The sequence below is a fragment of the Cavenderia fasciculata genome (genome assembly GCF_000203815.1).
Source record: "Cavenderia fasciculata unplaced genomic scaffold Scf_Dfasci-F-a-25c12.r2-5, whole genome shotgun sequence".
NCBI classification, from domain to species: Eukaryota; Evosea; class Eumycetozoa; order Acytosteliales; family Cavenderiaceae; genus Cavenderia; species Cavenderia fasciculata.
This window is the reverse complement of record NW_004457729.1, coordinates 3,357,853-3,384,394: the sequence shown is the minus strand read 5'-3', so window position 1 is coordinate 3,384,394 and position 26,542 is coordinate 3,357,853. Positions and strand designations below refer to the sequence as shown.

Genomic DNA, 26,542 nt, shown 5'->3' with positions numbered 1-26,542 from the left:
AGGACTATAGTTGCCTAATCAGGTGGATTTGTTGCCATCAATGAAAGCTCGAGATGCAAACCTCCATGTTCAAAATTTAAAAATTGAAAAAGATTTTAAAAAAGCTTGGTTTCGATTGGTGGCTCAGCATCCACAACCAAACGTTACCTTAAGGTTTTAAAAAATTACTTATCATTAGATGGATAATAAATTTAAATAACACCATTATGAGATGATAAAGTAATGGGTAAATTATTATAATTATAATTATAATTAGGATAAACATAGTAATAGTTATTACTCTATGCTTGACCTTGTCCAACAAAGTCCTATCCCATCCAACACACCACACTTTCTCTCTCTCTCTCACTCTCTCTCCTTACTCTCTACAACATTTTGAGTTGACCATAATAAATTCTAATGGTTTATCACTTTGAGATGATATGAATGAATCTTACCCAAATTTAAATCTCCAACCAACCAACCAACCAACCAACCAACCAACCAACCAACCAACCAACCAACCAACCAACTACTACACCAATTTACAAAAACAATCTATCTACCTATATAATGTCAATTAATAAACATTCATTGTTGATATCGATTGTTGTGTAATTACAAACTATATGCATAATTTTCAATAATGGTACTATTGCGTGTATGAGAGGAGGATGGTTGGGTGGCTCGAGATGGTGATTGTGTTAATTAATTTATATATCTATCTATCTGTCCCTAGGTTTGTCTACCATGTTCACGTTGTGATATAGAGATAATGCAATGAATAAGTACTTATTTGTGTATCTGCACCTTTTTTGTTGAAAAAAAATTAAAATAATACAGATGAACATCCTTTTGGGTGAATGATCATTGTAAGCTTTTCGGCAATTATAACTAATAATATATAATATAATATTTATATCTTTGTAACATATAGTATTATCGATAAAGAGATCTATCTTTACCTACCACATTACAACATATATAGAAAATGAAACTCGTTAGGTAAATCATCAAAGCATAATGAATGATTCGATTAATCATTTCAATCGATTGTGTAACACTCTACATTAATAAGCAATAGAGAGTGAGAGAGTTATACAGAAAAGAAAGACACAATACACAAAGATAGAGAGAAAGAGAGAGAGACAGACAGAGACAAAGATATCAGTAAACGAAGAATCACTAACTCAATCTATCTATCTAGATTTTTAATGAAATTACACAATGAAACAGTGACAATAGAATTAAAGAATGGTACAATTATACATGGAACTATAGTCGGCGTTGACGTTAGTATGAATACACATCTCAAGACTGTAAAGTTAACATTAAAAGGAAAGAACCCAATCAATCTCGACACACTCAGCATCAGAGGCAACAATATCAGATACTATATATTACCAGAGTCACTCAATCTTGGAACACTCCTAGTTGATGATGGTCCAAAGAAATTGAAAAAGAAACCACAAAAAGGTAATTAATTAACAAATATTAGATAGAATGTATAAGCCATCCATATGATGGAATGAACCCAAACTAATAATATTATTTATTTATTTATTAATTTATAGAAAAACCAGCAACTACATCAGCACCAATGAGAGGTGGAAGAGGTGGAATGAGAGGAGGAAGAGGCGGAGGTATGAGAGGAGGTGGTGGTATGAGAGGTGGAAGAGGTAGAGGAGGAAACTAAAGCGACCATCCTATACCTATTCTCTCTCTTTCATAATAGTAATAAAAGAAAATAAAATAAAATAAAATACATAATATTTAAAAATCATACGATCTTTAAGTTGTCACGCCAACTTTGCAAACCTATCATATCAATTCATTTAGTGTCACCAACCATCCACCAACTAGAGCTCTAACTCCATCAACTTAGATATGTATGAATCGTATAGATAGATAGATAGATAGATAGATTAGATACGTATCTAATGAATTAGTAATACAATAACAAGTTAAGAGTTTACAAATTCATACAATTGAATTTTGAGGTTTGTAGTAAAAAGGATTTCTAATATGACAACCGATAGTAACATAACATAATTAATTCTTTTGAAATCATCAATCTCTCTCTCAAATTCATCATCGTCTGTCATCTATCCAGCAGTCAAGTACTGACAGTAGTAGTAGTAGCAGAGAGACAGAGATTTCATTGTTGTTCATCTTTTGTTACTTTAAAAGAATTAAGTAGTTACTCGTACTTGGTTAACGCAAGATATCTATCTCTATCAATCCAACCAGCCCTGGAAAGTAATTAATTTCTCTCGGTCGGTGAGTATCTATCATATCAACCACATCAATTACATCATCTATCGTGTGTCGTAAACCCTAATTAATTTCACAAAAAGACACAACACGATACGCGATGTGCGCATCTTCACCTGTTCATCCACATCCAATTTATTTTAAAACATGTTTGGCAAAACGCTGATGGACGCGTCCCAACTCCAACCAGTCGGAAAACGATCAATGAATTCGTTTTCTTGACGCTGCAAACATACCATCGTGTACAGTACAGTAAACAACATCAACAACAACAACAACAACATCATTCACATCACCGCCATTGCTCATAATAAGCAGATTAAATATCTTAAAAGACCGGATTTTTTTTCCTCCTGTCTTTTTAGATCTTAAAAGTTTTAAAGAATATTATTTTAAAATAATAATATGTTAATCACCAAAAGTTTCCCATTTCACTCAAGTGTCCCTCAACCACCTACAAAACCCGTTTCATTGCTTTTAAGAGAGACGAGGAAAACAAAAAAAAAAAAAAAAACTTTAAAGTTTTTCCTTTTATGGACGACAAGTCATTCAAATATAGTTTGTCCGTGGATTCAATCTTTGAAATGGGACTTGTTTGGATGAGATTGGCTCCGTTGTAATTGGTAGATCAAGTTTTCCAAACGTACAGTATTTTTTGAATTAATTCTTTGATTACCCCTTTGCACTATCGGCCAATTGGGATATTGAATATCCTCCCTCCTCTTCCTCAATGCTAAATGATAACTTTAAACAAACAAACAATAACATAACAAACAATAACTGACAAAAAGAAAGAAATAATTCAAAAATTATTTATATTTATTATTAGTCCAACAATAACAACAACAATTAACCAAACATTACACACCAACCATTGTTTTTTTTTTTTTTTTTGCTCCAGTCAAAATCATTGCTTCTTTTTTACATTAATACCCTAAAGATAAGGGTTTTTCAATTTTCATAGTCTTTTTTCCATATAGAAACAAAAAAACAAATTCAATATCTCTCACTCACCTCACTTGAAACCTCAAAAAAAAAGAAAGGAAAGATTGTGTAAAAAATCCTTTTGTTCATATACCAATTGGAGACTCTTTTGGAAAAGTCATTTAAATACCAAGTTGTTGTACCTATATTTATATTTATTTTGGTATTTCAATAATTAATCAAAAAGTATTTATATTTAAAAAAAACAAACCAAAAATTATTTATTTATTTATTTATTTGTATTTGATATTATGTTAACCAAAAAGGTTGGCACAACAGTTAAAATCAATTTATTTATTTAATTATTTAATTAATTAATTTATTTAATTTCTCTCTCTTAGACTATAGTCGTTCGTTTTGGAAACAAACCCCCCTTACCCTTTAAAATCAAAAGACAAATATAAAGAGTAGATATCTTGTTTTAAAAAAAAAAAAATTGGAAAAATTATTTTTCCAATTCCATTCGTAGTTCACACAATCCATCTCTAATATATCGCGCGCGGATTATAAAACTCTAACAAAAGTTACCACCTTTTTTTTTTTTTTTTTAATTTTTTATTTTCCACTTTTTAGTTTATTTGAACCTCTGTTGCTGCTTTCAAATAATCCAAGATATCTAAGATTTAAAAATAATAATAATTAAAGTAGCAACCGCAACTAGCAAGCAGGTAATCAATCAACCAACCAACAAACCAACCCACTCTCCCTAAAAGAGAGAGAGCGCGCGAGTTATATATATTTATATTTTAATTTATTTATTCTACCTCGAGTAGTAAAACAAACACACACACACACAAAAAGAGATATCTTCCACATTTTGAAATTCACTTTCAAAAAATCATCCAACATATAACAACAACAACAACAACAACAAACGTACATTCAATATATTATATATATAATGTCAAGATATTTTCATAAAGAGGATGGACTACCACTAAGAGCCCGTGCCAGTGGTATAGCAAACCAAATCAACTCAAATATTAGTGGTAATAATAGTAATAATAATAGTAGTGGTAGTACTATAAGTAATCCATCACCATCAACTACATCGTCGTCATTGGCAAGTGATATTCCAGTCGAAAATATATATCCACCCAAAGAAGAAATATTCGATTACTATCACAAACCATCTTCATCACTTAGTTCATTATCGTCGTCTGCATTGGCGTTTCTACCAACACCACCACTTTCATCTTCATTGCCATCGTCGTCATTGTCGTCGTCGGGCAATAGTACTTCATTTACCACATTCAATCATAATACTACTAGTAGTACCAATAAAACACATAATACCGGTAATAATATAGTCAAGGGTCGTACCATATCTGGTGGTGGCAGTAGTGCCAACGTAGGACATGCCAGATCACATAGTGGAACCGAACTCAATACATCACCCACTCAATCCATGTTGATGGATTTCAAGAATATCTCTACCAAATCTGACGCATCGTCTCCCATGGAAGAGGAAAACGATACATTTCCACGTGGATTCATGATGGACAATCCTTTGCCGAGACGTCCCAAACGATCTATACGAGACACTCTCAATCTATCGGAACCTATCAATAGGGGTATCGTCGAGAACCGTACCAACCTCTTCACATTTGATCAAATGGAAGAGGATTTCAAAGTAATGTCACTACGTCGTGAATTGGAAGACAGTATCCACCAAGTCAACAAATTAAGAGATTCATTGGAATTGGAACGTGCACTCATACTAGAACCAAAGTGTCATTGTCCTCATTGTCATCATTACCGTAAACCATTAAATTATCATGATAGTATGAATCAAAAAGCTTTATTTCGTTTGAAATCTGCTTTAAAAACTTTTAGAGTATGTGTAAAAATACAAAAAAAAAAAAAAAAAGTAAATTTTAATATTAATAATATTGATTCTTTTAGGACGGAGATTTCTCTGTTAGATTAACATCAAATGGATGTCATGGAATTGGAAAAGATATCATTGAAATGTTTAATGATGCTGTAACATTATGTGATTCAATGTCGAAAGAGTTTACACGTGTCGGTACCCAGGTTGGAAAAGAGGGTATAACAATGGACAGAGCTACACTGCCCGAAGCAGAGGGTAGTTGGAAGTTTTGTATCGATCTGGTCAACACGCTGATTGGAGATATGATCCTGCCAACCGAAGAGATTGTACGTGTCATTGGCTCGGTGGCCAAGGGCGACCTTTCACAAACCATCAAGCTCGAGTATGGCAGTGGCAAGCAGTTTAGAGGTGAATTCTTAAGAATCGCAAATGTGGTTAATAAGATGGTGACTCAACTCAAAAGCTTTTCAAGTGAAGTAACAAGGGTAGCCCGAGAAGTCGGTACTGAGGGAAAGCTGGGTGGACAAGCCCAGGTCAAGGGCGTCGAGGGTGTCTGGAAAGACCTGACCGAGAATGTAAATACAATGGCGTCGAATCTCACGGGTCAGGTCAGAGCCATCGCAGAGGTGACTACAGCAGTTGCCTGTGGTGACTTGTCAAAGAAAATATCGGTCGACGTCAAGGGTGAAATATTGGAATTGAAAAACACGATCAATACAATGGTCGACCAACTCAATAGCTTTGCGGCCGAAGTAATTAGGGTAGCTCTGGAGGTGGGTACTGAAGGAAGACTTGGAGGTCAAGCCGAGGTCAAGGGAGTTGGTGGTGTATGGAAGGATCTTACCGACAATGTAAATACAATGGCTGCCAACTTGACGGGACAAGTGCGAGAGATTGCACTAGTGACCACTGCTGTAGCTACTGGTGACCTGTCGAAAAAGGTCAACCTCGATGTCAAAGGTGAAATCCTGCAACTCAAAAACACCATCAATACCATGGTTGACCAATTATCAACCTTTGCAGCAGAAGTAACAAGGGTAGCCCGAGAAGTTGGTACTGAGGGTATTCTGGGTGGCCAGGCCGAAGTCAAAGGAGTGGATGGTGTATGGAAGGATTTGACCGACAATGTAAATACAATGGCTGCCAATCTGACAACACAAGTAAGAGCTATTGCCGAAGTTGCCAAGGCTGTCATCAAGGGAGATTTTACTCGTATGATCTCTGTCGAAGCAAGTGGTGAAGTCAACATACTCAAATCAATCATCAATGAAATGATTTACAATCTCAAACAAACCACCATCAAAAACACATTGGCCAAAGAAGCAGCCGAAGCAGCCAGTAGAGCCAAATCAGACTTTATGGCCAACATGTCTCATGAAATCCGTACCCCAATGAATGGTATCATTGGTATGACCGATCTAACACTTGATACTGACCTCACTGCCGAACAACGCGAATATTTAACAATGGTACAATCATCTGCCGGTTCATTATTAACTATTATTAATGATATTTTGGATTTCTCAAAGGTAACAAAAAGAAAAAGAAAAAAAGAAAATTAAAAAGTATACTTACAATTATTATTAATTTTTAGATTGAAGCTGGAAGATTAGAATTGGATCAAACAGAATTTTCATTACGTAATCATTTATATGATACTCTAAAAACTATGGCGTGGAGAGCACATCAAAAGGGATTAGAGTTGGTTTGTGACATTGCTCCAGATGTGGCTGATATTCTTGTAGGTGACCCAGGTCGTTTGAGACAGATTGTTACTAATTTGGTTGGAAATGCAATCAAGTTTACGGCAGAGGGTGAGGTTATCCTGGCGGTCGATATTGACGAGCGACGCAGTAACAATGTTATTGTGATTCACTTTACAGTAACCGACACTGGTATTGGTATACCGGCAGAGAAGCTACATCTCATCTTTGAAGCATTCTCACAGGCTGATGGATCTATCACTAGAAAGTACGGAGGAACCGGGTTGGGTCTCACCATCTCGACGAGAATGGTCGAGTTGATGGGTGGCAAGTTGCGCGCCGAGTCAACACCTGGACTTGGAAGCAAATTCGAGTTCACTGCTGTCTTTCCTATCAGCGATGCCAACAAGGAAATTGAACATATCAAACTCAAGGACCGCAACACGCTCATCATCGATGACAACAAGACCACTAGAAAGGTGTTGCTGCAAATGCTCGGGGAGTATGGTATATCGGCTGATTCGGCCGACTCTGCAGAGACTGCCTTCCGTCTATTGCGTGCAGCATCGTTACGCAAGCATCCGTACGAGTGTATCTTTATGGACGCACAGCTCAATGGTCGCGACGGCTTTTTAGTGGCTGAAGCAATCAAGCAGGACACGACGATTGGTGACGCCAGCATCTTTATGATGATTTGTGGCAGCGGACAGCGTGGCGACCCCGAGAACCGCAGCAGCGTCATCTCGGGCTACCTCACCAAACCCATATCGCCACTCGAGATGCTCGAAGCACTGCAAGGACGTGGTGGACACACTTCCGACTCTGCCAACGGAGATGGCAGCCGTGCACAGTCGACGACAGCCCCCGCCGAGACCATGGCAGCCGAGATCTTGCTGGCCGAGGACAACATTGTCAACCAGCGTCTCGCCGTGCGTCTACTCGAGCGATTCGGACATCGCGTGACACTGGCCGAGAATGGGTTACAAGCTGTCGCAGCCAGCGAGACCAAGGACTTTGACCTGATCCTAATGGACGTCCAGATGCCACACATGTCTGGCTTTGAAGCAACCAACACGATCCGTATTCGCGAAAAGGCACTGAATAAGCACACACCTATCATTGCCATGACAGCCCACGCACTGCAAAAGGACAGAGAAAAGTGTCTAGAGGCAGGCATGGACGACTACCTCAGCAAGCCAATCAACGCCGACCAGCTGCGCTCACAGATTGAAAAGTTCCTCGGCGCAGCCCAACAAAATGTCGTGCCTCCCACATCAATCAACGACGTCAATGTACTAAATGCCAAGGCACAACAGTTTCTCCAAGAATACGAAGTCATTTGGATGAACGTCAACCGGGCCATCAACACCAACAACCAAGAAAAGCTGGCACTAGAGGCCAAGAAACTGTGCGAGTATATTTCGGCGTTCTCAACAGACATTGAAAGACTGTGTAAAGAGCTCGAGACAATCGCCAGAGAAAGTCTGGATTTAGAAACTGCCAGACCAATTAGAAAAAGAATCGAAAGAGAAATCAATCGGTTAATGCCAGTCATTACAGAATTGGCAAAAAGAAAGAGTTAAAAAACATTTAAAATAAATAAATGTAATAATTTGTAATTTTTATTTTCTCCAATCTATTTCTTTTTCTTTTTCTTTTTGTATAGTATGTCTTAAACTCCCCCCCCCCCACCCCCCCTTTTAGTTTTGCTCCTAAAATGGTTATTTCTTGCATCAACATTAGAAACTACTACCACATGATCACCAAGTTCAGCAAATCCAACTGATCATCAGCAGGGTACAGCATCATCTAATCCAACATCTTTGACCGATTCATCCACCAACAACCACTGGAAGTCGATCATCAGCCTGTGGTCTTGTCTTCTTTTCGATGTTGATGACGAGGATGAAGATATCAGTGATTATCAACAAATAAATGTGGGAGATAAGTATCTCTTCAAAGTTGTATCTGTAGAAAAAAAACAAATAAGAAAAAAAAATTGAGTTAACCAAATCAAAAAGAGTTTTGTATTTTTAACCAAAACTTTTTTTTTCATCAAATTTGTATGCAGTGGTAACAGATGATGTTTTGGTGCAGTGGGAATTATCTTTTCAGACGATAAAATATAAAATGATACTATTTATGGAAAATGATGAAACACGCTCCACCTTTTCAGAAGATAAAATGATAAAACTAGAACTAACAGTTACTATTTATGGAAATATGGTGATGATCAAAGTTTAAACTTTTGGATTTTGCCTGATTTTTTGACAAAATAATTGAAGTAAAAAAAACTATAAACACTCTCAGCTTTGGGCACTACTTCTATAGCAATCAACAATTATCTTCACATTTAATTCATCTATATATTATATCCCTTTATTTAATATTTAGTATATTATCTTTTTTTCACAATGTCTCCTGTCAAACAACACCATTTTATTATTATTAATCATAAAAATCAAGCAATCATACATACCATACATTGCATTACATATTAATAACACATACATTTCTCTCTTTCATAGTTTACAAGTTGATATTTTGTGTCAATGAGGAGGTGTTAAAACGAGCAGATAATTACTTGGCACAACTTAATAAGAAAATAGAAAAAGAGAACAAAAAAAATAAGGATGGAAAAGTAAAAGTATGTAAACAATTTTTTAATTGATATCAATTAAAAATATAATTTATTTACAAGTTTCTTTTCATTTCATAGAACCTGAAAACCATTTCACCAAAAATTTCAAAGGCAGAGATACCCTCCCCTATATTGGCTATTCAAGTCAATTCTTGATACGGGTTGCAAGTCATAAAAATGGAGAAGATTCATGGAAGTTTAATTGCATGATCAAAGCATCTGGTGGTAATTACCTAATCTTAATCATGGGAGATCACCCATCACAACGTTTGGGCCTTCAATACGAGACTGACTTGATCACTTCATCTAACAACACTGAGAATGGTTTGAACGTCTTGCGTTCTAGTGTCGATGGAAGAATCCCCAATGATCCCGAGTACATTCGGGTATTGTCAAGACCAAATGGGTTTCACGTTGTTGTCAACAACGAATTCCAATATGGTCATTGGGATACAATGGAAGAGGCTGAAGCAAAGATTGGGACTTGTTGGAAAGATTAAAAAGTACAAAAGAAGATTTTTAGCACTTCCACAATCGCATATTGGGATTAATCAGTCCTACTGATTACAAGGTGGTTAATCTACTCATTATTTGGTTGTAAAGTATGTATAAAAAGGGATATTAAAAAAATTAAAACATTTAAAAATAATATTTATTCCTTTTTTTAATTTACTAGACATTCGAATTACAAACTTCAAACCATCAGCAGGAGAATCTAGAGGATCAACTACAACAACATCATCAACAACAACATCATCATCACCTAAAAGAATAGCAATAATAACCTTGGATGAATTCCAATCTGTGAGATTTGTAATTGACTGATGCAACCAACTTCAATTCATTACAAATCTCATAGATCGGAGTTGATTGACAGGATGGATCAGTGCCAATCTTGGTGACTGTTTCCAAAACACCTGCTCGCCCTCGGGAATATTCATGTGATCTGTTGTATTGTTGTTGTTGATGTTGTTGTGGTGTCAGCTTGTTGCAAATTATCGATCAGTTGGACTCTTCTAAATAAATTTATACTATTCATCCAAATCTCTATTTTTATTGTTTTGTTGAGACGCTGACAAGGATGTGGAGTAGTCAAGATGATCAATCTGTTGTGTGTTTACTAGTGTGTACATTTGATTGAATAAATAAATGTAATACATAATGAAATTTTTATTTTCCCCTTACAAATCTTTCTTTTCTATATTTTTAACCAAAATAAATAACAGTTGTTCTCCAAGTTGTTGGACCAATAAATTCACCACCCAAACTACTACTAAATCTTTCTTCTACTTGTTGTTTGATTTGTTGTTCCAAAGCCAACTCTGCCTGTTTTTGATCTAAAAGATAATCCAATCTATCAAGTAATTGGTTTAATCTTTCATTTCTTGCTTCAATATAATTCTTAAATGAATAAATATAAATAAATAAGTAAACAAGGATGTGTATAAATAAACAAATAAATTAATAAAACTTACAATATTGATTAAAAATAATATTAATAAACCCAAAAAAAATAAATAGTTTCTTTTCATATTTAAATCTCAAAGTACTTTGATTGAGAAACACTTTTGGTAAAATGACTGATTTCATATGCATCGATTTCTATTTGATTGCAATGAGTGAGGTAATAAAATCAAAGAGCAAAATTTTTTGATTTTTTTTCTATTTTTTTTTTATGCTCAAGTTGAAGTTCCTCCTGATTGAGTGTGAGTCATCCTTTTGTCTATTTTACACCTACATACATATACATATACAAATATATAGTTTTGAAATGTACAAGATTATAGCTTTATTAGTTGTAGCACTCATCTCATTGGGATGTGTCTCTTCATTCATGTTTGAAGTCAGACCAGCTGAAGAAAAGTGTATGATTGAAGAATTCAGAAAGGACACTCTTGTCAGTGGCAAGTTTGAAGTATCTGATCGTCTCTCAAAGAACGTGGACTACCCAACTGAATTGGTTATGGCTAACATGCAACTCAGATTCTATGTATGTAGTAAATAGTAATAGTAGTTAATAGTAATAGTAACTAGTAACAGTGTGCACCATTCATTGAACAAAAGAGAGATCGATATTAATAATAATCATCAATCAATACCTACATATGATCATCATCTATATATACAGATTCGTGACCCAACTCAACAATTATTGTTTGATAATCATGATGCCAAGAATGGTCCATTTGCCTTTACTGCCCAAGATGGTGGTGAATATTACTTCTGTTTCACTGATAACTACAAGCCACGTATGTTATCTATAGAATTCTTCTTCTTTTTTTTGACAATAATACTAATTCGAATGATTGATTTAGATGCATCTGTTATGCCATTAAGCAGAACTGTTTCATTGGAAATCAAGACTGGTGCCGACGCAAACGATTACACTGATTTGATGAACAAGGGACACTTAAAGTTGTCAGAAGTCGAACTTAAAAAGATTGAAGACTCTGTCGACAAGATCAAGGAAGAAGTGTTGTACATGAAGACTAGAGAAGAGACAATGAGAAATACCAACGAATCCACCAATGCTAGAGTTGCTTGGTTGGCCGTCTTTTGTATTATCGTCCTCATTGGAACTGGTGCCTTCCAAATCAACTATTTGAAGAGATATTTCAAGCAAAGAAAACTTATTTAAATGTGTACAAGAACAATAATATTGTTGCTTAAATGATCATTTACAAGGAAGGATATTCCCAAAAGAAAATCATCAATTGTCGATCATCATCAAAATGGTCAACATATAATAATAATAATAATAATAATCCTTTAAAATAACAATACTACCTACCAACCATCACGCGGCGTATATATAAATGTTTAAACAAACATTGTTGTTTATATGTATATCGAAATTATTATTCCCAATTATTATTATGATTCCATTATTATTTTCATATATGACTTTTATCTATCTATTTCTATCTATTTATTAAAAAGTTTCTTCTTCTTCTTCAAGTTGTTGTAACCATTGAGTAAAATATATACATTTGGCAGGAGTGATTTCTCCAACCTCTGAACACAAATGGAAAACTGGACAGTTGCCACATGGCATCTTGGTGAAATGATTTTCTGGTATTTTGGTTTTAGTTGGTTTATAAATAATTCCTGTTGGTTTTCTCTAAATAAATAATATTAATATGATTGTTTATATATATATTATAATATATATTATTTTTTTTATAAGCTTACTGATAAAACATGTTTTGCTCTTGTATCTCTCATTTCTTCAACTAGACCATCATAAATCAAACTATTTAAAAGTGTTAAAATATCTTCTTCTGTTAGATCCTTTTCACCTTGTTTCTTGAGATAGTTCATAACCTCTGAAATATCAGCAGCACCCTTGTTGGAGATAAACGATGAACAAGACCATTTCATTGCATTGATAAGCTCTTGATCGAGTGTTTGTCCACCACTGTACAATGAACCACCAGTGAGATCTCTTGATGGTTCCATCGAATATGACATGTATACTTTTTTCTTTCCTGCATCGATTGTCTTTACAGCCTTGATAAGCTTTCTAGTCTCCAATGTCTTGATGATCTTTGTGATTTGAACCTGTTGTAAATTGGTTTGACCTCTCATATCTTTGGTCCATGCACCCTTGTCCTTTGAGTCTTCTATGATCTGATAGATAAGCATTTCATCTGCCGACAGACCTTTAAACTTGGACTGATCCTCCAACGTAGTAACTTCTCTGTACGATGTCGATCCATCTGGGTTTTGTATGTATATGATTCTACCCTCTTTGACGAGTTTGTTGATAACAGTTAATATTGCTTGATTATCTCCTCCAAGTTCATCTTTGAAATCTTTTTGTGATATTCCCTAAAGTTGATAACAAATGTTAATATAATTATAACTAATCGACCGAGTATAAATCAACTTGTTCGACATACAGTTGGATGTTGTTGAAGTATGACCAAAAACTTGTCTTCAATATCTTTAGACATTCTATACTACTAACTATACTACTATACTATACTGTTATCTCCTTTTCTCCCTTCTATCTATCTATCTAAATATACAATTACTGTTTTTAGTAATGGTAAAAATAGTTTAATTACTAGAGTATCAAAACCGAGGGGAAATGAGAATGAAAATAAATAAAATGAAATTAAATTAATTTAATTTGGGGGTGTTTGTTGTGAGTTGATGAACCATGGTTTGAACAATGATCTTCACCATTTTCAATAATTAAACCATACATAGCAATCAACAAAGAATACAAATACAAAAGAATGAATAGAATTTTCAATAACGCAACTACTAGATGTCTTGTACAACAACAAATCAGTAACCATTCAAGATACTCTTACTCTACATTGAACCCAACAACAGGAGATCTTAAAATCAAGACCCGTATTCCTATCTTTAAACCAACTGATGACAGTGTCGAACACATTGCTATTGGAAAGCTCAAAGAAGATGAACACTCTGTAGCTCTCTACAGCTTAGAATTCATCTCTTTGGATAATATTGTTAACCTCAATGCTGAACAATTATCACGTTTGGTTGTCATCCCAAAAGAAGGTAAGATGAAGCAATAATCGTTAGTGATAACTCTCTCTCTCATCTACTAATTCTCTCTCTTTTTACACATATAGGAAAATTAACATTGGAACAAAGAATTGAAAAGCTTGAATCTGATTTAAAGAGAATAACCCAACAAACATCTGATCCATCAAAATCAGCCACCAACAACAAAACTAAAATCTAAACAAATATAAGATATAGATGAACCAGATATATTCCTTCCTTCCTTCCTTTTTAATGAATGGTGGTGATCCATGATCCATTGATTTCATTGTAAACATGTACACAATCCTATAAACAAATAATAAATAAAATATACAATAATATTAAATAAGGCAATATATATAATATACATTTGATTTAAGTGATTTGATTGATTATTTTGTTACAAATATTTATTGAATTATTATTATTATTATTAATTAATTATTGTTTTTAAAAATACTAAGGATAGGGAAGATTTTATATGGATGACAACAAATACTATTATTATTATTAGTTTGGTGAAACGTTATTTATCTAAATATTGATTAAAATATTCGAATATTTTGTTTGTTTGTTTGTTTGTTGGATACATCTGTGTCTCTATGTGTGTTCATTTAGAATCCTTTACCAAATGCAAAGTGATGAGCTTGTTGTTTGTTCATTTCCATTTGCATTTGGAATGGATCCAAACCACCCAAACCGCCCATACCACCGTGATGACCCTTTTCATTGTCCTTGCGTGGACCCTGAGTGATGATATTGTGGTTGAGCATGTTCATACGGAGGAGTGAGTCATTGGCAGCGTTTTGGAAATCCTTACCAACTTGCAACGACTTTTCAAAAGTGACTGAACGTTGGTCGGTCTTTCTGGCATAGAGACGCTTGTTGTGACTATCGATTCTTGCAGAGATGGAATCTTCCATGATCAACTTGCTAATCTCCTTTTCGAGTGCTCCAACAGTAGTGTTGAATGCGGCGGCCATGGCATTGAGATCGACCGATGAGAATGGTGAAAAATATTGAACAAGTGATTTGCTTCTAATCTTTTGGTATAATTTATCAATATGATCATGTAAATGAATATCCAATTGAAGAGTTGGCTACAAAATAATTAATTATATTATATAAAATATTAGAGATTTGGTTAGTTATATTATATACATATCTTTTAAGATTTGAGTTTACCTTTAATTTATCAAGATAATTTAAACATGAACTATATTTGCTATTGTAGAAATCGTTTATCAATTCTCTAATTTCAGGAACCAATTCCAAATAGTTTCTAAAGACACTGTTATCAATAACCTTTCTCTTTAATTCACTTCTATCAAATGAAGCCAAAGCACAAAGGCCACCATAGATTGCAATATCTTGTGGTGAAATCATCTAAAAACAAAAGAAAAGAAAAGAAAAAGAAAAAAAAAGAAACATTATTATTAACAAAACTTTCCAAAAAGTAACATGTTTGTTTGTAGTTTGTAGTAGACGGACTCTACTACTCTACTTTGCTACTACTTACATCAGAAAGATTACCAGAAATATCAAATGGAGCTTCAATGAATTTCTTTGCAGCTTGAGAGTACTTTGCATTTTCAAGACTTGAAAGACCCATAGCAGCACGAAGCTTGGCAGTTGATTGTGGTGAAAGGTCGGGTGTTTGCTCGGCCTTGGTGATATAGTTGATGACGTGGATATAGTTGCTCATATCAACACCTACACGAATGATATTAAAGCACATGGTCAACACTTGCTTAGAGGCAGTGCAGTAATCTCTAGTTCTAATATAACACTTGAGAGCATTGGCAAAATCTCCACTATGATAATAAAAGTCTCCTAATTCATTGTGTGCCAACTAATAATTGATTGATTGATTAATGAAGTAAAAAGAGAGAAACAAAGAATAAAAGAGTTAGTTTAAATATAGATATATACAAGATAGATTAGATAGGTAAAACTTTCTACACATACTCTAATAGCATCTTTAACCATGTTTGACTTTGCAGTATTGAGGTCTTGTTCCAACTTTTCGATTTGACTAGCATTCTTTTTGATGGTAGACTCAACCCATTGAGTGTCGTAGGTGACCAAGTTGTTCTTGGTGCACAAGTTGCCATACAACTCTACGTTGGGTGTCTTTTTAATCTCCTTTTGAGCAAGATCAGTAGCAACCTTTTCAAACTCCTTTGATACGTCGGCGATAAACAAGAGACGTTGAATCTTTGTGTATCCTGTATATTGGTTGATGTAAGCGTCCAAATCAAATACATTGCTTGAAATGGTTGCTTTGGTCGCGGTACCTTGCTCGACCATCATATCGTCACTGTCAATATTCATATCTTATCTATTCTCTATCTCTTTGTGTAGTTGAACAAATAAACAAATAAACAAATAAATAATAATAACTGATGATAAAAAGGGGCTTGAAGTTTAATATCTAGAGAAAATTGAAATTAAAAAAAAACTAAGAAAGCAAGGTTTGCTGTGAAGCTCAAGTTCCTCCAAAAAAAAGTTTGTTGGATCACCATCAATGTACATCTATTTTATAAATTGTGATGGTTGTTATTACTATCTATCTATCTATATATAACTAATCGGGTATTTATGTATCTTTGAATTGGTTAGATATTAAATGGATTCAACTTGAAGTATACTCATCATCATTGAAGAAATTAGATCAGAGGAGAGTACTTTGAAAAAAATGAATTTAATTTGAGGAGGGATTTACGCACCCATGCATGATTGTTCAAACATACGACCTATTTGTTAAAGAGATAGTTAGATATAGATAGGTGGAGAGAAAGGAGATATAGATATGACAAATATAGATAATAATGGGATAACGACAACGAATGGGAGTAGTAGTAATGGTACTACTACTACTAGTAATACAAAGATAGACAAAAAGAAACAAAAATTACAAAAGAAAAAGGAACAAAAGAAAAGACAGAAACAAAAGAAGTATCAAGATAAACAACAACAACAAAATGGATCACATAGTAATAGTAGTAATAATGTTGAAATAGATGGTGATGAGCCACCAGCACCTGTAGACAATATGATGATTGAAGAAGACCCAGATTTTGTAATAGACGAAAGCGATCCTACCTTTGAATTGTATAACAAGTTATTAAAACATTTCGATAATCCTACTCATCAAGATGATGATCAAGATGTACAGGTATGTTTTGTTTATAGAGATATATATCAGCTGCAGATACTAACAATCTCATCTGTCACACACAGTTTACTGATCAAGAAGAAAATCAAGATACTGATCAACAAGAAAATGATGAAGTTGAAGAGGAAGAGGAAGAAGAAGAAGAAGAGGAAGAAGAGGGTAAAGGCAAATCAAAGAAATTATCAAATCGTGAAAGAAAGAAACAACAAAGATTAAATCTTCCCATTTTAAAACAATTGGTCGATAGACCAGATATAGTAGAGGTATGTGTTATTAAACAAAACATACATACATACATACATAATATTCTTGCTTTGTTCAATACTAAAACTTATATATATCTATTCTATTTTCTAATTTAGTTGCATGATACCAATTCACCAAATCCAGCATTTTTAATTAACCTTAAATCATGTAGAAACTCTGTTCCGGTACCAATTCATTGGAGTCAAAAGAGAAAGTATTTACAGGGCAAGAGAGGGTTTGTAAAGCCTCCCTTTGAGTTGCCAGAGTTTATTGCTGCCACGGGCATCACCAAGATTCGTGATGCTCTATTGGAACGCGAGAGTCAGAAAAAGACAAAGACAAAGCAGCGTGAACGTCTGCAACCCAAGATGCGTACAATGAACATTGACTATCAGATATTGCGTGATGCCTTTTTCGTGCATCAGACCAAACCCAAGTTGACGGGTCAAGGCGACCTCTACTACGAGGGCAAGGAGTTTGAGGTGTCGATCAAAAAGAACAAGCCCGGACAACTCAGCACCGACCTCAAGAACGCGCTCGGCATGCTCGAGGGATACCCCCCTCCCTGGCTGATCCACATGCAAAACAATGGACTGCCCCCATCGTACCCTAGTCTCAAGATACCGGGTGTCAACGCACCGATCCCCGAAGGTGCACAGTATGGCTTCCATCCAGGTGGTTGGGGTAACCCACCGATGGATCCTAGTATGTTTGCACAACAACATCACGACAAGACCGTGCGCGGCAGTCTCATCAACCAAGAGGAGCGTGAGCGTTGGGGTCAACTCGTACCCGAAGAAGAGTACGAAGACGACGAGGAAGAAGGAGATGAAGATGATGAACAAGAGGGTGATGACCACGAAGACGGTATGCCACCCCCTCCCCCACCACTCTCTGCGCAACAAGTGCAAGATGGTACCATGTCCATTCCATCGGGTGGGTCAGAAACACCCGACGTTGTCGATATTAGAAAACAACAATACAACAACAATAACAATGGTGGTGGTAACATGTTACCACAATTCCAACAACAAAAGCAACTTTATCAAGTGGTCGAACAATCAAGCAGACAGTTGGGTCAAGGTATCATGGAATCAAATTACAAATACAATCTACCAACAAACATCAAAATGAATACTCCCTCTTCTTCCTCTTCTTCTACGGCATCGGCTAGCGGTGCTAGAAAGGTTGATCTCATAAAGGGTCATAAATCTGCACCTGTCGAAGTCACATTTGCACCAAATGAAGTAGAAGATGTAGAGTTGGACGAAGAATTGCTTAAAAAGAAATATGAACAAGCTGTTTCAGGAGACAAATCATCTCAAAGAAAAGAAGATTATGGAGACGATGATCATAAAAAGAGAAAGGCTAAATCTCAAGATGACAAACAAAAGAAATTCAAATTCTAGAGTAAGACACATTTGATAAATTAAATAAATCAAATCAAAAAAGAAAAGAAAATTTATTTATTTATCATTTCCAAAGACTCAAAGTCTATCCAGTAGTTGGATTGTTGGTATTTCTTCACATATTATCCATTTTTATATTTACAGATATTTATCAAGAAAGTTTTTACTGATTAATTAATTTAACTTTCAAACACTGGATTTAGAAATGATTCGAATTCCAGAATCGGAAAATTATTCTTTTCTAACCAGGATAGGGTTGGGTGTAGGGACAGGAATACGACTATCGTAGAATTCACACCCCCCCCATCCATCCATCCATTGATTCATTCATTGACCAATCAAATAAGAATATTTTAATTAAAATACTCGAATATTTTGATGTGATCATATTTCTCATTAGCAGCATCATCCTGTTTCAATTGGAAAGATATACATTCTAGGACAATCATCATGTGGACGAATGATCCACCTTTCCAATCCACTCTTTGATTCATTTCATTGATTTCATTTGATTTACACGAATTTGTGAATCCCCAATTTTAACCTCCACCTCTATCTCTATCTTCCACTCACCACACACACACAGTCTATTTTATCTCTATCTATAACTACAGTAGTGCTCTTGATTTATCTAATTTTTATTACCACCCAACGAGTTGTGGTTGTATTTTCGATTTGTTTGGAAATTGTGTTTTCGAATCCATCCAACCAACCAACCAACCAATGTGATGTGATGTGGTTAAAAACTATTTGTGAACATGGATGGTTAGTTGGTTCTTAACCCAAAGGGTTGGGTGAGTGATAGTGACGGCATCCAATCAGTAAAATAACCAGCAGTCTATATGTCTCTATTTACGAACACCCACGACAATTTAAATTCAATCAAAGACAAATCGAGTGTGTTGCTACCAACAACATTAAGATTAATATTTAAAATCATATCTACAACAAATCCAACACGGAATCAACAATTTAGTTTGATAATCTACCCCCCTAACCTCACTCCTACTGTCCTTTGTCGGTTGGTTGGTTCACTTGCCTGTTGTTTAAATAAATACTCGTATCAATCAATCAATTAATTCATTATTTATTAGTCTAACCTTTTTTTTTTTTTTTTCCTTTTAATAATCTTAGAGTTGGGTTGGGCGATTCAATCAATCTAGAAAGATATTTTAACATACCTTTTTATTAATAATATTATTATAATATTTATTCAATGACTATATCTACTACTACATACTTTATATTTATTTTATTAATAATATGTATTCTCCAATTTGATTTTATATTTTCAGCATCTAGTATGTGTAACATCTATTATTTTAATATTCCCAAGATTAATACTTACCAATATTATTATTTAAAGTAAAAGGTATAGATCAAAAAGACAATAAATTAATAATAGAATTTTCTCCAGTGAAAATGATTTGGTTGGATAGTGGCTTATACCATAAAGGCTTTATGGTTAAAGACTTGAGACCATACTGCTCGAAAAATTCACCCATGGAATGTATTTTGGATAATGTTCCAGATTGTGATATGGTTTCACTCTATGGTTTTAATGGTATTGGATCGATTAATATAAATTTAACCTTTGCTTTTAATTGTAATGCAAATGTTGTTGTTGGTAATAATGAAAAGATTGGCGATTCAAACTCTCATACGATTGAGACTGTGCCATTATCGACGACGACGACAACATTTACTGAAACGACACCAACGATAATGCCAATAGAACATGACGATCGATATGATGCAACATCTCCTACCACCACTGACTATCCATTATTATCAGACGGAAATGCTGATTCTGATGGTCATGGCCATGACCATGATGATGGACATGGACCTATATTTGGATCATCTTCATTGATTTCTCCAACTCTTTATCAACCTCTACTATTCTTATTATTGATCTGTCGTCATTTGATCAGTCGTTTTTAAATAAAATAATACTACCTATAACCATATTTATTCATCCCAGTATATAGCACAACTACATTGTATAAGAAGAAGATCTTCTTTTAATATATGTATGTTTGTTGAACAAGTACTTGTGCAGTATACTCTTTGGAAGGGGTCGTTCGCTTCAGATGGTGCAATGAAAAAAAATTGATTTTTTTAATTTTTTTTTTTCTAGCAGAGTGGGATGATCAGAAGTTGTATTTAGAGGACTGACTCGTTTTTAAAGCTTGTTATCATACAAAGTATATATTATATATATATATTTGCGTGTGTGTATATATATATATACTATTGTTTATCATCAGAAACAGAGTAACATCATAACAACAATAGTAGTAGAGAAAGAACGATGATGATGATGTCAAGATTCAAGTCGTCATCGACGACAAGAACACTCCAACACCTTGTGCATAGTAGCAGCAGCAGCAACAAGTCAAACGTTGCCGTTAGAAACTACTGTAACAACCACAAGGAGGATGATCATGAAGATGCTGTACAGATCGAGAAGTTGACCAAGGAAGCATTAAAGGATGATCGTTTCTTGGACCCACGTTTCTACAACGAGGTCGACAGTCAATACAGTGCAGAGACCTTGAAAAAGTTCCACAAGCGTTTAGTTGACAGCAAGTTGCTCGACGTTGCCCACGGCAGAAGATTGGCATCGACAATGGAAATGTACGAGAAGTTGGATCTGTTGGAGCCCGAAAAGACCATGGACGAAGAGGCGTTGGACTCGGACCACTTGGCACGTGAAAGAGAACGTGTCTTTGAAAAGTTGCACAAGGACGCAACTTACACAGCTCACATAAAGGGTATCCAAGCCGAAATGGATAGACAAGGAGAAGAAGGAGAAGAAGGAGAAGAACAAGAAGGAGAAGAAGAAGGAGAAGAAGAAGATCAATTAAAAAAACTAGAACAAGAACAAGATGAAGATGAACTAGAAGAAAAGGACGGCGAAGAAGACGGTGAAGAAGCAGAGGAATATGAATATGATGAAGATGAAGATTTGGATGAAGAGGATCAACAAACAAGACTGGAATTGTTGACAGATTTCTATGGGGTTGACCCAGTGACTGGTAAGCGTAATATCCGTCCCAAGGAATATTTAGGAGATGTCACACCAGAAGACCCCTCCATACCATTCAACCCTGCCAAACCAGAGATGATCAACGAATATACAGAGCTACACGTCGACGGCGAGGAAGACCTCGACCGAGACAGCCAAGAGTACATCCACATCCAGAACCTCAAACAGGCAGCAATCAACAGAAACCAAGACTTGGAGGACATCATCAAGCAGGTCGAAGACTCGGAACACATCCCCAGAGGCTTGTTTGCCCAACACTTTAGAGAGACTTGGATCTCCAACGAGGAAGGCAGAGAACAGGCTTTGGAAGAGTACCTCAACGAGAATATGAACACCCCCGTCCATGGCGAGGAGACATTGGGCATCTTGACACGTTTGCAGTTTGAAGCTGCTTTGGCGTCGGTCAATGCACTCTACAATGCACGTATGGAGGTACTTGGTATCAAGCCACCCGTCGTCCCCCGTCTCACTACCCACGAATACGAGCCACTCAAGTACGTCGGCAAGAATCGTTCTGCTATCGGTCGCGAGCCACACTATGTCGAGAATAACGACACCTTTGACTATTCGCAAAGCACCTCACCCAACACAACCGCCGCCGAACTCGAGGAGATCGAGGCGTTCCAAGGTGTCGATTTGCCCGCCGATCCAGAGTTTGATGCACAGTTTTCGCAATGGATGCGTGAGCGTTTCATCTACAAGCACAAGATCCTCAACCAATTGGCCATGGCCAAGACGTACGAGCAGATCGATAATGACAATGTCAGAGAGTCGCTGTCACGTAGCATCATCGAGCCCACCGAAGACGACCCTCTCGAGGTACCAATGACCGACGCCGAGCTTGAAAATGCCATCCGTGACATGGACGGCCGTGTCATCCCCGAAGAACTACTCGACGACCGTGACCGTTACAACTACCTCTTGCGTAAATACAAAAACCCCGCTGCAATCGCCGCCAAGGAGGCCAAGGAACGTGAGCAGCGTCGTGCTGCCATGGACACCAAGAAGCGTGAGATTGACGGCTTCCTCGAGGGCAGTGCCAAGTTCCGTCGTGCCATGTCCGAGGAAGAACGTTTGGAGACTCGTGACGACGTCGACCGTCTTCTCGGTGCCGACATCAACATCCAAAAGTACAAGGTCAACCCCAAACTCGAGCAATTGCGTGAGAAGCACCGTCTCGAAGCCGTCAAGGAAAAATCATCACACGAATACCTCCACCGTCAAATCCACCGTATGGAAAAGAACGGCCAACTCGGCAACGCTCCTCTCTACTCGGCCACCACTGGCAAGGAGGTCACTGGTAACCCCAAGTTCCCCAAGTGCCTTTTGTGCTACGACTTTGGCTGGCGTGTCGAGCCATTGAACGTGCCACTCCTCAGCATCTACATGAACACCGAGGGTGACATTTTACCACGTTACATCACTGGCAACTGTTTGAAGCATCAAAAGCGTTTGGCCCGCAATATCAAGGCCGCCAAGCATCTCGGCTTTTTCAGCTACAAGTCTGGTACTTTTACAATCTACGACCCCAACGTCGTCCCACCAACTCCAGCCGAAGAAAAAGAATACCTCAAATACTACAAGGGTGCCTACACTCCCAAAGAATGGATGGATGGCGACACTCGTCTACAATGGGAGGACGACGAATCAAACGAAAGCCTCTATGCCGAAAGCGAAGAGGAAATCATGTTACACAAGGAGGCTCTTATGCTCGATCTCGGTATCTCTGAAGCAGAAGCCAAGGAAATTTTATCTGGTAAATTAGAAAATGATGGAAAAGAACTTCTAGAATCAACTTCTGATTCTTTAGATAATCCAATAAATCAATAAACATAATAAATAATAATAATAATAATAATAAATTAATTTTTTATATAACAAACATCTCACAGTCTACAAATGGTGAATCAATAAAGGAAATGGGAAACTGTGTTTTGTCTCGGACAGTGTATTTGCAATTTATTAAATATAAATGTTAAATGATAATGGGATATGGAGGGTTGTTATTGTTGTTGTTGAGATAGTGGTCTATGAGAGACAAACAGATGTGATACGTATGTACCTCTCTTAGGAATCCAGTTTCTCGTCGTCATGAGGAATCTCAATTAGATAGTCATCCTCCAAGTCGTTGAAAATTTGCATTCCCATTGAGTTGTTTGAAACAAAATTGGTGCAAATATTTAGTATTTCATCTACCTCTTGAGGGGAGGGGGATACCCGCGCGCTATTTGCAGAGATAATAGTCAAGTCTCTGATAAAGCGCATTTGTCGACCTCCAACTCCAATCAATGATCTTCCAAGAAGCGCATGTCTTCTTCGCTTCGCGATATTGATACCAGGAATAATTGCCTTAATTGAATCTATTAGTTTGATGAAATTTCGTAGTTGCACATCCCCTACCAAACTTATTTGGGCGGAATCAACTGCAGAAAGTATTCCCACAACATCGTCATAGCAAAGACTGAAACGGAGATATTCATTGTGGATGAGCTCGTGTGGGTATAGGTCAGAACAAAGTCGGATAGTGAATGCATTTCCAGCGTTGTTGTAAACACTCAACACAGGAGACTGCAATGCAGCAACACCTCCTCCACTTTTGATTTTGTACGTGAATTGTTCACCAGCAGCATTTGGATGCTTGGTTGGGAATGTATTGAACAGGGTGGACAGCCCATCCATCTCTGGAATAGAGAGTAAATGAGAGTTACATCCAGTATCTAGCATAACATATGGGATTGGGTATCCACCAAACGTATTATCTGTGCTAGGGAGGAAGGTACGACGCTTGTCGTTGTCCAGACCATATACTACATCAGATGTTGGTTTTGACATCTTTAGAAATTGAAGTTGGAGCTTTAGTTGAGGGGTGGCATTAGTACAATAATTTAGAATTATAGAAAGGTAGGCTACGTACTAGATAATCGAAATAAAGATTGAAATTTCAAATGAGATAACGAAGTACAAATATTTACTGTCGTATATTTTTAATTTATCTATGTCAGAGTGTTTGATGAACTCGATTGCAATAAATGTCAGCACTACCTATTATTTATAAAATAAAATAATTTCACCGATTAAAAAAATTATATTAAAATTATTTGGTTTTAATTTAATTGGTTTATTTTATTTATTTACAAATTTGATTTATTTAAATTATCTTTTTAATCCTTTAGCTCTTTGTACATTTACAGCCTTGTATAAGGAAGTTCCTTGAAGTTTGGCACCACTAAGATTAATGTCTTGTAGATTGGCTCCTTGGAGATTGGCACCACTTAATAATGAATTTTGGAAATCTGCATTTTGTAATGATGCCTCTGTCAATTCTGCATCCGATAAATCACATGATACAACTGTTGAATATTGTAATTGCGCATTTTGTAGTTGTACTCTTTTTAAATTACTAAAATTAAATTAATAAATAAATAAATAAATAAATTAATATTATTTGGTTTATCTTTTTTGTTTTTTGTTTTACATACCCATATGATAAATCAGAATATCTTAGATCACATTTTTTAAGATTAGCATCTTGAAGATTTGCTTCAGCTAGATTACAATATTTTAGAATGGAACCTTCGAGATTTGCAAAGCGTAGATTACAACCTCTGAAATTCAATCCAGAGAGATCAAGTCCGCTAATGTCGGCCGAAGCCAATTGGATGGGACGTGCGGGATGGCATTGGTTGAGGAGTGTGATAATCTCCTTTTGTGTGAATCGACTTGGATACAACTCGGCGTCGCTCTTGGGTACTGGTGTGGAAAGGTGGTCGACCAGTCCTGTGATAAGGTAGAAGCGTGCTTCCACCAATACGTATTGTTTCTCAAGTTCGTCTATGATTGGTGGAAGACTGTTGTTACGCAGCCAATTCAGTATGTAGTGAAAGTATCGTCCGTCACGGTCTATAAATACAGATCCATCCTCTTCGCGTTGAATGGGGAATCTTCCAGAAAACATCAATGAAAACATGGAAGTGGGGTCGGTGCACAGAGTCGATACAGACGTGTAGTAGAGCACGCCACCAACATTGAGTTTGATCATTCCTTTTCTGTTGATCAGTGATGAAGCCTGCTGGTCAACGTCAGAAGGCAGTGTAAAATTGTCCAACAAGCAAGAATTGGTGCTGTCTACCGAAGATCTGTTGCTCGAATGTGCCGTGTTTGTTTGACTACCTCCTCCGACAATATCGACAGTCTGCATCTTGGATGCCAAATCAGTGTATGATGAACCAGAACCATGATTCATATTATTTTCAAGTATTAAATCATCGCCTCGTAGTTTGATTCTATCTTTTGAAATATCAATAGCATCACTACTTCCTTGTTGTAAAGGACTATTAATATTAATTGTTGTCATTATTTTTAAAATTATTAATTATTATTGATTGTTTACAAATTGAATTTGATTTCAAAATAAATAGTACTATATTTACAACTATAATAATAATAATAATATCAAATAAATTTAGTTAGTTTTGGATTCATATAACCTTTCCTTTCCTTTCCTTTTTTTATTCTTTCCTTTCTATGCATACCTACTTTTTTTATATGTGTATTAATGAATGTAGAATGAATGAAATGAAAATAATACCTCTTTTGATAATAAATAAATAAATAAATAGTCTGTTTGTCCGTCTTTTTGAATAAACTATTATTATTCTATCTATCTATGCCTATTCTTTATAATGTGTGGTGAAGGTAAATGTATGAGCTTGTATGAA

At 36.0% G+C, this 26,542-nt stretch overlaps 15 protein-coding genes across 15 annotated transcripts; 8 read left to right on the top strand and 7 right to left on the bottom strand.

The window, feature by feature from the left end:
• Nucleotides 1-40: 40 nt before the first annotated feature.
• snrpD1 (LSM domain-containing protein) lies at nt 41-1,864 on the top strand (the record flags this gene model as incomplete). The annotated part of the gene is made up of 4 exons (XM_004359603.1): nt 41-153; nt 1,187-1,455; nt 1,554-1,640; nt 1,776-1,864. The coding sequence occupies 4 exons, from the start codon at nt 41-43 to the stop codon at nt 1,862-1,864; spliced, it is 558 nt and encodes a 185-aa protein (XP_004359660.1).
• Nucleotides 1,865-2,137: 273 nt separating this feature from the next.
• Nucleotides 2,138-3,215, bottom strand: DFA_01695 (uncharacterized protein; the record flags this gene model as incomplete). Its single annotated transcript, XM_004359602.1, has 4 exons — nt 2,138-2,160; nt 2,490-2,620; nt 2,930-2,986; nt 3,187-3,215. The coding sequence occupies 4 exons, from the start codon at nt 3,213-3,215 to the stop codon at nt 2,138-2,140; spliced, it is 240 nt and encodes a 79-aa protein (XP_004359659.1).
• A 923-nt stretch (nt 3,216-4,138) lies between these two features.
• dhkJ (histidine kinase) lies at nt 4,139-8,357 on the top strand (the record flags this gene model as incomplete). The annotated part of the gene is made up of 3 exons (XM_004359601.1): nt 4,139-5,074; nt 5,143-6,600; nt 6,666-8,357. 3 exons carry the CDS (start codon nt 4,139-4,141, stop codon nt 8,355-8,357), a joined length of 4,086 nt encoding a protein of 1,361 aa, XP_004359658.1.
• Nucleotides 8,358-9,660: 1,303 nt separating this feature from the next.
• Nucleotides 9,661-9,915, top strand: DFA_01693 (uncharacterized protein; the record flags this gene model as incomplete). Its single annotated transcript, XM_004359600.1, has 1 exon — nt 9,661-9,915. The coding sequence occupies one exon, from the start codon at nt 9,661-9,663 to the stop codon at nt 9,913-9,915; it is 255 nt and encodes an 84-aa protein (XP_004359657.1).
• Nucleotides 9,916-10,410: 495 nt separating this feature from the next.
• DFA_01692 (uncharacterized protein) lies at nt 10,411-10,947 on the bottom strand (the record flags this gene model as incomplete). Its single annotated transcript, XM_004359599.1, has 3 exons — nt 10,411-10,431; nt 10,640-10,816; nt 10,891-10,947. 3 exons carry the CDS (start codon nt 10,945-10,947, stop codon nt 10,411-10,413), a joined length of 255 nt encoding a protein of 84 aa, XP_004359656.1.
• Nucleotides 10,948-11,186: 239 nt separating this feature from the next.
• empD (emp24/gp25L/p24 family protein) lies at nt 11,187-12,053 on the top strand (the record flags this gene model as incomplete). The annotated part of the gene is made up of 3 exons (XM_004359598.1): nt 11,187-11,405; nt 11,544-11,664; nt 11,731-12,053. 3 exons carry the CDS (start codon nt 11,187-11,189, stop codon nt 12,051-12,053), a joined length of 663 nt encoding a protein of 220 aa, XP_004359655.1.
• A 273-nt stretch (nt 12,054-12,326) lies between these two features.
• Nucleotides 12,327-13,371, bottom strand: rpc34 (RNA polymerase III subunit; the record flags this gene model as incomplete). The annotated part of the gene is made up of 4 exons (XM_004359597.1): nt 12,327-12,340; nt 12,404-12,536; nt 12,608-13,246; nt 13,318-13,371. The coding sequence occupies 4 exons, from the start codon at nt 13,369-13,371 to the stop codon at nt 12,327-12,329; spliced, it is 840 nt and encodes a 279-aa protein (XP_004359654.1).
• A 288-nt stretch (nt 13,372-13,659) lies between these two features.
• On the top strand, nt 13,660-14,138 carry DFA_01689 (uncharacterized protein; the record flags this gene model as incomplete). Its single annotated transcript, XM_004359596.1, has 2 exons — nt 13,660-13,951; nt 14,026-14,138. The coding sequence occupies 2 exons, from the start codon at nt 13,660-13,662 to the stop codon at nt 14,136-14,138; spliced, it is 405 nt and encodes a 134-aa protein (XP_004359653.1).
• A 50-nt stretch (nt 14,139-14,188) lies between these two features.
• Nucleotides 14,189-16,273, bottom strand: CSN1 (COP9 signalosome complex subunit 1; the record flags this gene model as incomplete). The annotated part of the gene is made up of 6 exons (XM_004359595.1): nt 14,189-14,245; nt 14,400-14,437; nt 14,568-15,039; nt 15,101-15,325; nt 15,459-15,791; nt 15,872-16,273. The coding sequence occupies 6 exons, from the start codon at nt 16,271-16,273 to the stop codon at nt 14,189-14,191; spliced, it is 1,527 nt and encodes a 508-aa protein (XP_004359652.1).
• A 478-nt stretch (nt 16,274-16,751) lies between these two features.
• On the top strand, nt 16,752-18,772 carry sf3b2 (PSP proline-rich domain-containing protein; the record flags this gene model as incomplete). The annotated part of the gene is made up of 4 exons (XM_004359594.1): nt 16,752-17,117; nt 17,183-17,380; nt 17,480-17,577; nt 17,977-18,772. 4 exons carry the CDS (start codon nt 16,752-16,754, stop codon nt 18,770-18,772), a joined length of 1,458 nt encoding a protein of 485 aa, XP_004359651.1.
• A 353-nt stretch (nt 18,773-19,125) lies between these two features.
• DFA_01686 (uncharacterized protein) lies at nt 19,126-19,266 on the bottom strand (the record flags this gene model as incomplete). Its single annotated transcript, XM_004359593.1, has 1 exon — nt 19,126-19,266. One exon carries the CDS (start codon nt 19,264-19,266, stop codon nt 19,126-19,128), a length of 141 nt encoding a protein of 46 aa, XP_004359650.1.
• A 264-nt stretch (nt 19,267-19,530) lies between these two features.
• On the top strand, nt 19,531-20,716 carry DFA_01685 (uncharacterized protein; the record flags this gene model as incomplete). Its single annotated transcript, XM_004359592.1, has 2 exons — nt 19,531-19,537; nt 20,139-20,716. The coding sequence occupies 2 exons, from the start codon at nt 19,531-19,533 to the stop codon at nt 20,714-20,716; spliced, it is 585 nt and encodes a 194-aa protein (XP_004359649.1).
• A 379-nt stretch (nt 20,717-21,095) lies between these two features.
• On the top strand, nt 21,096-23,654 carry DFA_01684 (uncharacterized protein; the record flags this gene model as incomplete). Its single annotated transcript, XM_004359591.1, has 1 exon — nt 21,096-23,654. One exon carries the CDS (start codon nt 21,096-21,098, stop codon nt 23,652-23,654), a length of 2,559 nt encoding a protein of 852 aa, XP_004359648.1.
• A 237-nt stretch (nt 23,655-23,891) lies between these two features.
• Nucleotides 23,892-24,656, bottom strand: DFA_01683 (uncharacterized protein; the record flags this gene model as incomplete). Its single annotated transcript, XM_004359590.1, has 2 exons — nt 23,892-24,184; nt 24,230-24,656. The coding sequence occupies 2 exons, from the start codon at nt 24,654-24,656 to the stop codon at nt 23,892-23,894; spliced, it is 720 nt and encodes a 239-aa protein (XP_004359647.1).
• Nucleotides 24,657-24,977: 321 nt separating this feature from the next.
• Nucleotides 24,978-26,178, bottom strand: DFA_01682 (BTB/POZ domain-containing protein; the record flags this gene model as incomplete). The annotated part of the gene is made up of 2 exons (XM_004359589.1): nt 24,978-25,224; nt 25,304-26,178. 2 exons carry the CDS (start codon nt 26,176-26,178, stop codon nt 24,978-24,980), a joined length of 1,122 nt encoding a protein of 373 aa, XP_004359646.1.
• Between the last annotated feature and the right edge of the window lie 364 nt (nt 26,179-26,542).